Source organism: Nicrophorus vespilloides, unplaced genomic scaffold, assembly GCF_001412225.1.
Source record: "Nicrophorus vespilloides isolate i.1.1-1 unplaced genomic scaffold, Nicve_v1.0, whole genome shotgun sequence".
Taxonomy (NCBI): Eukaryota; Metazoa; Arthropoda; class Insecta; order Coleoptera; family Silphidae; genus Nicrophorus; species Nicrophorus vespilloides.
The window spans coordinates 1,158-11,950 of record NW_017097120.1 but is presented as its reverse complement, the minus strand read 5'-3'; the positions used below and the strand labels follow the sequence as shown (position 1 = coordinate 11,950).

The 10,793-nt window shown below is 43.5% G+C and overlaps 2 protein-coding genes and 1 long non-coding RNA gene across 3 annotated transcripts; 2 read left to right on the top strand and 1 right to left on the bottom strand.

Annotated features, from left to right (window-relative positions):
* The first annotated feature begins 95 nt into the window (after positions 1-95).
* On the top strand, positions 96-2,251 carry LOC108559012 (F-box/LRR-repeat protein 2). Its single transcript, XM_017916128.1, has 5 exons — positions 96-352; positions 437-1,072; positions 1,132-1,607; positions 1,675-1,878; positions 1,951-2,251. The coding sequence occupies exons 1-5, from the start codon at positions 260-262 to the stop codon at positions 2,084-2,086; spliced, it is 1,545 nt and encodes a 514-aa protein (XP_017771617.1). The 5' UTR covers positions 96-259; the 3' UTR covers positions 2,087-2,251.
* A 1,251-nt stretch (positions 2,252-3,502) lies between these two features.
* On the bottom strand, positions 3,503-7,156 carry LOC108559011 (protein TRC8 homolog). The gene is made up of 2 exons (XM_017916127.1): positions 6,387-7,156; positions 3,503-6,038 (listed from the first exon to the last, which is right to left on the bottom strand). The coding sequence occupies exons 1-2, from the start codon at positions 6,736-6,738 to the stop codon at positions 4,225-4,227; spliced, it is 2,166 nt and encodes a 721-aa protein (XP_017771616.1). The 5' UTR covers positions 6,739-7,156; the 3' UTR covers positions 3,503-4,224.
* Positions 7,157-8,468: 1,312 nt separating this feature from the next.
* LOC108558989 lies at positions 8,469-9,658 on the top strand. The gene is made up of 3 exons (XR_001890922.1): positions 8,469-8,626; positions 8,682-8,717; positions 8,786-9,658. It is a non-coding gene; the product is annotated as an uncharacterized LOC108558989 (long non-coding RNA).
* Positions 9,659-10,793: the final 1,135 nt, after the last annotated feature.

Sequence of the window (10,793 nt, the reverse complement as noted above, 5' to 3'; positions counted from 1 at the left end):
GGCGGGTGTTGGTGGAGGAAGAGGAGGAGGAGGAGGGAATCGTCTCCGTGGTGTGCTCGTCGTTGGATGCGTTATTTTTGGGTTATTTCGAGCGGCGGCGTTCTATTTCCGCCGACTGAGAGCAGGCTGCGCGTTTCGCTTTTATTTTTACTGCGGTACCGCGAGGTTCCGGACCGAAATCATAACTAAAGTGAAGACATATATCGATCGATATTTGCATTGATTCAATTGGTGATTTTTGTTTCGTATTGGCGTTACGATGGAGGCGGATATTTGGGGTCAGATGGCCCTCGAGGCCAACCAGATGTATTTGACGGATGGAACGGCGGCCCGATCTCCCTTCGCCGGAACTGTAAACTACACTCATTTACCTCCCGCAATTCTTAATAATCTCTGAACGTTTTTTTTTTTTTATTAATTTCTTGTTGTTTTCCAGACCATCGAGAAGCTTCCCGATAAAGTTCTGCTGAACATCTTCTGCTACCTGTCGCACCGCGAGATCTGCCGATTGGCGACCATCTGCAAGAAGTGGCGTTTGATCGCGTACGACACTCGCTTGTGGAAGAACGTCTCGCTGCGGCCGGAAATCTCCGGACTGCACGTGGGCAGTCTCGAATCCCTTCTGGCCCTCATCTCCATCCGTTTCGGTCCCAGTTTGCGGTACATCGAATTACCGATCGAGCTGATCACGCACACCGTTCTCCACGAACTCGCCAACAAATGCCCCAATCTGACGCACATGCTCTTGGACTTCTCCACAGCTATGCAGCTGCACGATTTCAGCGAGCTGCAGGCGTTCCCCACGAAGCTGCGTTACCTGTGCATCTGCCTGTCGGAGGTCATCTTCATGGAGGGTTTCATGCGCAAGATCTACAACTTTATCAACGGACTGGAAATCTTGCATCTTTTGGGAACGTACGAGAAGGTCGAGGAGGAGGAGGAAGAGATTTACGAGGTGATCAACGTGCACAAACTGAAATCGGCGACGCCCAATTTGAGAGTAATCAATCTGTACGGCATCAACTTTGTCGACGACAGCCACATCGACGCGTTCAGCTCGAACTGCATCCAGGTTAATTATTATCAATAATCATGAATAATATCATAATTAACTGTATATAACATTTGCAGCTCGAATGTCTGGCAGTTAATTACTGCTCGAAGGTGACCGGATCTACGATGAAGACGCTCTTCCAGAGAAGTCGTCGCCTCAAATGTCTCCTGATGAATGGGACGAGTCTGCAGAGCGAACATCTGATGCAGATCGAATGGGAAAAGTGTTCGCTGCAGGAGTTCGACATCACCGCGACGGATCTGTCGACCGATTGCCTCGTCGACATGCTGACCCGTCATCCGGGTTTGCGATTCCTGAGCGCCGGCCAACTGAACGGCTTCAACGATCACGTGCTGAAGACGTGGATGGAGCAGGGCAACGCCAAGAATCTGGTCGCCTTGGACCTGGACAGCTCCGACAATCTGACGGACGACGCCCTCTACAAGTTCCTCTCGAAGCACGGCAGTCAGCTGTGGGGTCTCGGCCTCTCCGGCATGTCGCACATCACCGACTCTCTCTGGCAATCCATCCTTCCCATCCTAAAGAACGCCAAGTAATTACACACATCATCGTCATTATCATGTACAATTCGATTCATTACATCTTTTTTCGTGTCGCAGGATCCTGGTGATGGGCACGCAGGAGCGGCTAGGCGTCAACATCCTGGTGGATCAGCTGATGGAGACGATCGCCAACAATTGCCCGATCCTGGAGCGCCTCGAGCTGCGCTGGGATCCGGAAAACCTTCGTTTCTCCGACAAGAGTCAGAAAGCCATCGACACTCTGCGCGTCAAGTGTCTCAAACTCAAATCGCTGGTCCTCAGGTAAGAGAATTGAACAATTATGCAACCACATTATCCCAACTGTATACATATAATTGCATACTGACATTTTAGCGACGGACGTTATTACGAGGTGGTCAAGGCGAACTTCGAGCGCGCCGACCGAATGACCGTCGTACGGACATTGACGAACTGTCGCGTCTCCAACTATTACCTCCTCTCGAACTACAAAGATCTTGTCTTCAATTGAGTCTTCCAACTTTCTTCACTTGTCACAAACAACTGCAACAACAAACTCTGGGGAGTGGGGGTGAGGTTGTCGATAAATTAAAGAGCCGACTAGATTTAACTCAAAATATAATTTATTATTCCGATACATTTTCAATAAATAAAGTCCCACAACTTTTTCTCCTTTCTCCTTGCACAATCTTTCTATTTCTCTCTCTCTTTCATACAAACATACACACACAATTTGCAATCAGAAAGATACGCACTACTCTCCTCCAACTACAAAATATTAACTTGATTAATTCATTTACTTAATTTACGTTTTCTTCATACATTTATATATATACTATAAACATTTAGTTTGCACCAAAACACGGTACACGTTATTATGTTACAGTTAAAGTTTACGTTAAATGTAAGTGTTTTGTATGTATTTGGAATGCGTGCGAGTGTCGAGTGTGTTTGTTCATTCATTTATTTATTTGTTATTGTGAACGGCAAACAAACAAAAGAAAAGCGCCGGATCTATCTATCTAGATGTGTGTGTGTGTGTGCAAAGAAAATTACCTCACAAGAATTGAGCAAATCTAAAAATAATCGTTTCTAATTGTTATAATTTCGTTCTTTTTTCACCCCATATCTTTTTCCAATTTTCTCTTTCATTCTTCCGATAGTTTTTGTAAAAAAATTTCAAAAATATATATATAGATACGCCAAAAATCGATAGGTGTAAAATGGCTCTCTTGATAAGTATACTTCATATTCTCTTCCAATCAAATGTTAGAAAAGAAGCAAACATATTCGAAATTCGTTTCTTTGGTTAATTGAAAACATATTAACTAGACAGAAGAAGAAGAAAAAAATTATTTAGTTTGATTCATAATTGGTGATTTTCTTTTTATAAAGTTTAAGTCACGGTAAGATGGCACCAATCACTAATTTAACTTTAAAAAAACAAATGCGAATCGCGCGCGCGTCTTCTTTCAATTATTCATTTTTTTTTGATAATAATAATATACAAAATTCCTGCCTTCTCTCTCTCTCGCTCTCTCAACTTTTTGGTCCTTTTCACGCGAAAACAAAATAATAATAATAATAAAACAACAAATTGAGAGAAAACGAAAAAAAAATCCCCTAAAAATATTTTCAGTTGGTTGCGCGCGATTTCGAAACGCAAGAGTAAATAGGAAAATTATATCATTAAAGTTACTTAACTATTTACATAATATATAGGTCGGATTCTCGTGCGTTCGTTCTTCGCATTTAAAAATACACTTATTACAAATTCATTTACTCTCTCTCTCTCGTACATTTACATTTATATATATTTATTTCTTTATTTTTAGTTATTTTTTTTTTGTTTGTTTCTTCAAAAAAATTTTTTTATATGTTTTACCCCAAAGAAAAAAAAAATCATAGTAATTTCCAACAAAACTTATACATGTAATAATAATTATTATAATTAAAAATCACCGCTCATAGAGCTGAAAGCATAGTAAAAAAAAATGAAAAGATAATAATAACATTAAATCGGTTCATTCGCGCTCCACGACAAATTATTCAAATTGGATTGTGATGAGAAATATTTAAATAATAACAGCAGCATTAGGGACATTTGAGTTTAGTCTGTTGGTAACGTGTTCGCGAAAAATGACGTCGTCGGTTTGTTAATGGAACAAAAAAAAGACCTGATGCTCTGATGTCCTTCTACCTATTTCCTTCATCCCTCAATCCCGACCGGTGAGTAAATTCACGAGTTCTCTCATTCAATAATCGAATCATCGTTATTCAAAATTGTTAAATTAGTTGGTGGTAATCGAGTGAAGTCGGGTCGAGTCGCCGAACCGAACGGAGGAACGTAGTTACGCGCGTCAACAGGATCACAAACATGAGAAAAGTTAATAATAATAATAATTTGATAATTGGATGCAACCGATATGATTAATGAAATGCCCTCATCCTCGTCTCGTCATCCACCGATTGTTAAAATTAACTAAATTTTGTCTGTTTTTTTTGTTTGTTTTGGCTGATTCTTATTTTTTGTTTCAGAAAATGAAAGAAAAAAGAAGAAATTTCAAGTTGTATTTGAGGAGAGAATCATAATAATTATATCGATAGCAGTCGAGGATCGAGCGGAGCGCGACGGTAAGTTTAAAATTATCACCTATGATTGACGACGACGACGCCTCCTTCTTCCTGAGGTGGTGGCAGCGGCGACGGCGGCGGTGGTGGAGGTTGCTGCTGCTGTTGTTCCTCTTGCTGCGGTGCGTCGGCTGCGGGCGTCGTGTTGCCCGAATTTGCGGCGTGCAGTATCTCGTGACAGAGAGGGCAACGGTCCTGGACGTAGAGCCACTTGCGCAGGCAGACGCCGTGGAAGAAGTGCTTGCAGCGGGTGATCTTCGCGGTCTGCATGTCCTGGTAGCAGATGGCGCACACGTCGTCCAGAGACTTGAGCTGATGTTCGGCCGCCTCGGGGAGGCTGTCGATCTTTTTCACCGCCGACCGTCGCTTCATGAAGACCGACCAGCCGGCGCGGGCGTCGCACCAGATGTTGAAGTAGGCGTGAATGCACATCATGACGGCGCGGATGGCACCGCCGCTCTCGAAGGCCAGGATCCAGGCGCCGTTGAAGAAGAGGAAGATGCCGAAGCAGAACTCGACGGTGTTACCGAACGCCCGGATGTAGTAGACGTAATCGTCGAGTCGTTCCCAGAAGGTCTCCTTGCGCGCGTCCAACAGGAACAGCGAGTATATGCACAGGGAGACGGCCACCTTGACGATCACCTCCGTACTGAAGGCGGAGACGGCGAGCAGCCACGTGGAGACGGGATGGTGAGACCACAGGTAGTAGAGGAGCAGAATGGGGAAGAGCACGAGGAAGCCGCAGACTGCGAGCGCCCTGAAGTGCTTCTCCTTGGATGGATTGTGGGAGGCGCTCAGACTCATCAGCAGCGGATTCACGGTGTTGTGGATGAAGTGGAGGAGAGCGGTGAAGAGGAGGCAAAAGTTGCGGCACAGTCGGACGAATCGTTTCTCCGGTTCGAGACTGGTGAGGCCGGTCTGCAGTGCGAGTATGTAGAAGAGGATGGCCGAGACGGTGCCCAGACCCTTGTCGTTATCGTCGTTCGTCAGCAGGATCCACTGGAAGAACTTGCCGATGTGGTGACAGAGGTAAGAGACGATGCTGGTGATGCCGAGGACGGCGGTCAGAGTGTCGCATCCGGTGACCAAGGTGCTCTTGAGCAGACGAAATGCGGGCGTCAGATTGCTTTCCGCTGCTGCTCCTGCTGTTGCTTGCAGACCACCTCCAATTACTCCACCTCCGCCACCGTTCCACAGATCCGAGATGAAGAAGATACCGGTGTGCTCGAAGACTCGCAGGATCCAAAAGGTTCTCAGCACCTGGGGCACGCCCAATCTGGACCATTCCGCCTCAATCAGAGCGGACATTCCAAACTGAGTGAGGTACGTCTTCGTGTGCATGAGGCCGGAGTAGATGATGCGCGATATTGTGATCAGGGATGCCCATACCACAAATTTGACGACCGCAAGCGGTAAAAGGGCTGAGAAGATCGGCGCCTGCTGAAGAACTGATGCGGGCATCGGCAACATCGCGAGCACGGACGGCGCCAGGAACGAGAGCGGTAGCAGCGATTGGAGGACGCGATAGCGCGGTCCCAGATGGACCTTCATGAAGACGAAGGTGAGTCCCAGTTGCAGCAGCAAGTTCTGCAGTATCGGGAACGACGGTCCATCCGGATCGATGATCTTGTTGAAGTTGAGCGAGAGGAAGTCCTCGAGCATCCTCGGCACTTCAACCACATCCGGCACGTTGAACGTCGCGATCGCCGTTTTCATGGTGCTCACGTTCGTCCAGTACGACACGAAGACGATGCCCACGGACATCAGGTAAATGTACACCGGCATCAAGTGTTTGGTCTTCAGCACAAACAGACAGAGTGCAGCTAAGCATCCTGAAACAACGCAAATATCAATCAATTAATAAGTCATCACTCTTCCAATGTGGTATTTCATCGATTTCAACTGTTGCCAATTAATACATTTTCCAAATTATTCAAGCATATGCCAATGACAATGAATGTGCCCGAAATGAATATGCATCAAAATTCACAAACAAAACACCAGTGTCATCACAGTGACACACAGTATTATTGCACAGTTCATGTATGAATATTATTTTTTACTTTGTTTTGACATTTCACACGATAACCTTTTGGAAATTTGTTGTTTTGTTTTAGTGATTAGTCATGATTGGCTACATCTCAGCTACATTTGATTGGATAGAATCGCAATAACATTACCTGTACTGCTCAGCAAAATCTGGAAGATGTACATGAAGAGGTACCTATACATGGTGCTGTCATATGTGTTGGTGATGTCGTCAATAGGGGATTGGGATGGGGATGAAGCAGATGCTGATGAAGAGGAGGAGGAGGAGGAGGAGAAGATGATGTTGGAATGGTTGGTGATCGTGACGATGTTGTTGACATCATCGTGACCGGCGCTCTTCTGGTTGATAAAGTCATTGTCGGCGGGAATGTCGGCGAAGCTGACACCCGCCTTGAGGATCTCATCGATGATGAAGAGGGGTGGCACCCTCAGAAGGACGTCGACGAAGCGCGTCACTCGGCGGTGGTTCAACACCTGCCACATATGGGTGTCTCGTCGAAGATGATGATGATGCTGACCTCCAGGTGGGTTTCTTCTGTCTCTCTCTCTCTCTCTCTCTCTGTCAGCAACAGCAGTAGCCAACTCGCACGAACACACTCGCGCACACACTATAATAATACTATTTGTGTTGTTGTTGTTCTTAATGTTTGTATTCTGGTGTGGGAATCGTTTGGCCCTATTTTCAGAACTGACCTGCCCTGACTGACGGACGCCTGTCTGGATCTGTTTTTTTTTATTTTCGTCGTAGTTGCCGTCAAACCCCTTTGAACCCTGACCGAAGAAAGCACCTCGAATGACAGATGTGTGTGGACGTCCGCGCGCGCCTTCGTCGTCAGTCCGCCGCGAAACCGAAAACGCGGCAGATATCTACAACGCATTGGGTGTCAGACAATTCAAACAGATGGCGACGGGCACGTCGATAAATAAACAAGCCCTTTGCTGCGATAAGTATGTAAACAAAGAGAAGGAAATCGCGCGCGTTCTTTGGCAAATTTCAATATTCTCTTACTGTTATTAGAATCGAATGCGTCTCGATCTGTTGACGGTCCTCTCAGCAAAATTCTTTCAAATCAATTGTTTGATTGTTGTTGAGGAAGCGCGCGTGCAAAATTGTGTTTTTACTCGAGGACGATGCCGAAAACGCGCAAACCTTACGAAAGGGACGAAGACGTTCGCTTAGTGGAATATATTATTAAAAACGATGGGAGCACGAAGTTGCGTGGAACGATCATGTGGAAGGAGATGGAGGAGAGCGGAGAATTCGAGAGGAGTTGGCAATCGTTGAAGAATCGTTTCCTGAGATCTATTCTACAAAATATGGATCATCTGAAAATCGATCCGGAAATGCGCAGAACGATTTATGAAGGGTTCGAGGCGTCGAAGGGCACCCCCAGGTCCGTACGCGTCAGAGTACCATCGACTAAGCAAAAGTTCCTCTTAAAGATTAAGTTTGATTCGCCAGAACAACAACAACAATAATAATCGTTATAACATTATATTTTCATTTACTATTTCACATATTCTATCTTTATTTTCTTTACCTTAAATAAAAACACATTTTATAACAAAGTACACCGAACACAATTTTTATTTTTATGCACTTTTACCTTCATAAAACAAAGCAAATTGTTAAAACCAACTTTGCAAAGGTCAGTTTCTGATAAAAAAAAAACGACAATTATTTTATTAATTTTAATTGTTTCTAATTTGTTGCAGATGCTTGCAGATTTCAACGATTTTATATATTGATAGAGAGGAAGAGAGGAAAGTATAGAAATTATCATAATTATCGTATATTTATTTGTTTTTATTTGCAGATAAACTAGAAAAGAGCGAACACGTAAGAGAAGAAGAAAATCAACAGCAGTTAAGAATAAGTGTAAACAGAGGGAAGTTGATTAGAATTATTTGTTTAGTTTTTGCAGAATTCACGCGCACACAGTTGAAAATAACAGTTTTCTTATCGCTGTGTTATTCAACTCGTAATAATTAAATTACGAACATACACGTACATTTAGAGAAATCCAAATGATCCGTTGTATTAAATACATTTACATTTCGTAACTAATCAAACGTTCAATGTAAATGTGATCAAATCATAATTTGAAATGAGTGCGAAACGTAGGCAACTAAAGTTGCTTAAATTGCAATGCATTGCTTTCATATAATTAATATGACGTTTACTATTAACTCGTGTATATTTATGCAATATTGTGTTAATTGTTGATTGATTGATTGTTTAATTATATGTATTTTTTTTTGTTTTTAGAATTTAGCAGATTTGGTAGCTGCGCAAGAGATGACGCCACGCGTCTCACGACCGCAACAATTAATAATGCGTGATGGGGAGAATTCAATCGATTGGATTCAGGTAATTCTGAATGATTTTATTAGATTTGCATTGATTTCGTTTCGTGTTGTTTTAGTGGATGGACCGGAGCAGCAGCAGTAGCAGCATCCAGGTAATATTATGATGTATAAAGGTGGAATGCCGGAAGAATCTGGAGAGATTAATAATTGAAATTTGAAGAGGCGGCGGTGGCGGCGGCTGCTGCTAGAGGTGCGACCACCCTTTGGTGAACAAAGTGCGATAGAGACAAAAGGGCTTCGACGACGACGACAATACACCGAATTCTCCCCCTCTGTGTCATGGTGGAGGCGATGGTGAGCGTGTGAGAGGGGGTGGCGGCGGCGGCTTTTTGTGCGGCGATAACGTCGGAGGGGTTGCCGCGCCACATAATAGTTCTATTGCATAATAGGAGGGCGTTCGACGTCGAAGGGAATGGAGGTGGCTGTGGCGCGCGTGGGGCGGAGGAGGCGGCGGCGGCGTTGGTCCTTATCAGAAAATGACTCATAACAACTGACAGACGCGAACGGGAAATTGGAATAAGAAATTTTCGGGCGTAAAATGGAAGATAGTCGAGCTGTAATTTCCTACCGTCCGCACCGGCACACTGCGATGATGCCGCCGCCGCCTCCAACAACGCCGCCCCCTTCATCCTCTGCACCCCTTTTGTCTCCGTTCAGTACGCTTGAATGCATTCTCATCTCCTCTTCTCCTACAACACCTACCAACACCAACACCCCAACATCCCCCGCCGCCAACAACAGAACATGTAGCATCGTGAGCATTTCATCTTCTTTGTTAATTTTAAATTACATTCGAATTAGTTTTCTCATCATCCGCCTCCCTGCCTCACTGCCTTCTCATTTCTCCCCTCCCCACCCCATCCTCATTTATTTACATCTCAACTTTCTAAATGATCGACAATATTATTTAAATTCAAATTGGCACCGTTATTATACATTTGACAATTAAATGTCACTTTGACATTGACTTTTTGATTGTCAATTTAGTTTTCTAATCATCCGCACTTTTCGATTGTCAATGTCAATCTTTGCTTTCCACACATTTCTTCGCATTTATTTCACTATCATTATTATTATGATTGTGTTTATTATCCGCACTCGAATATATTTAGTCTAGCAATTAAAAATCTTATTAATTTTATTGCTATCCTCTATACATAATCCTCTGAAAAATCCCATAAATTCGGTAAAGCTCCATTACAGTTATTTACACACAAACTTGGTAATTTTGCACGCAGATAACGTACATGTTTACTGATTAGAAACTAAAAATAAAAATATTATTAATTCTTTAATAGACCCTAAAAATGTTCCAATTCAATATTTTCCTTAGGGAACAGATAAATAAATCTCGAAAAGGAAAATTATCTAAATGTATGGAAATAACTAAATTCAGTGACGATTTTTTCACAAGGCAATAAAACTTTTTCTCCGATATTAAAATTGTTTAAAAAGTCAAGTTGGCGCCGTTCATCAATTTAGTTTTCTACTTAGTTTGATTTATGACATTTAATTAATAAGTGACAGTGACGTTTCGATTGTCAATTTTGTTGTTGTTGGTGGCGGGGGTGGCGGTGATACGACAGCATTCGTTTCTTTCACTAAAATCTATTTAGAGAAAAGGGACTTGGGCATTTTTAAATAGAGTTTCTCCTTCGTTTTATTATTGCGCGTCGCGCGTGATGAATGCCGCCGCTGCCGCTGGATCTTTAAAGCGAGGTTTCGGGTTTTAAAGTGAGTTGAAGATGATGCTGGAGGAGGAGGATGTGAGGAGGAGAAGTGAAGAGGAATGCTCGGGCAGAGAGATGAGATGTGAGATGTTATGTGAGTTGTTGTTGTCTTCTTCTTCATCTTCATCTTCTTCTCTTCTATTTCTGTCATAAAGCAAAGTGTAGTAAATGTCTTTCGGTTAAAGAGCGAACACGAGACTCGCATGCTGATTAATTCGTTATTTTGACGTGCGGCTTGTAAAGACTATTAGCCGGAGGCCTTAATGACCCTCGGTGATGGCATATTAGTGGCTTACACATGTGTAACCGAGAACACTACACACCATCCACCATCCACCACCAATCCTCATCCTCATCCTCTCTCTTACACTCGTTCTCATCCTGCATCATCTTGCATCATCCATCTCTATTCTCTATTCCCGCATCCACCCCTCCCAA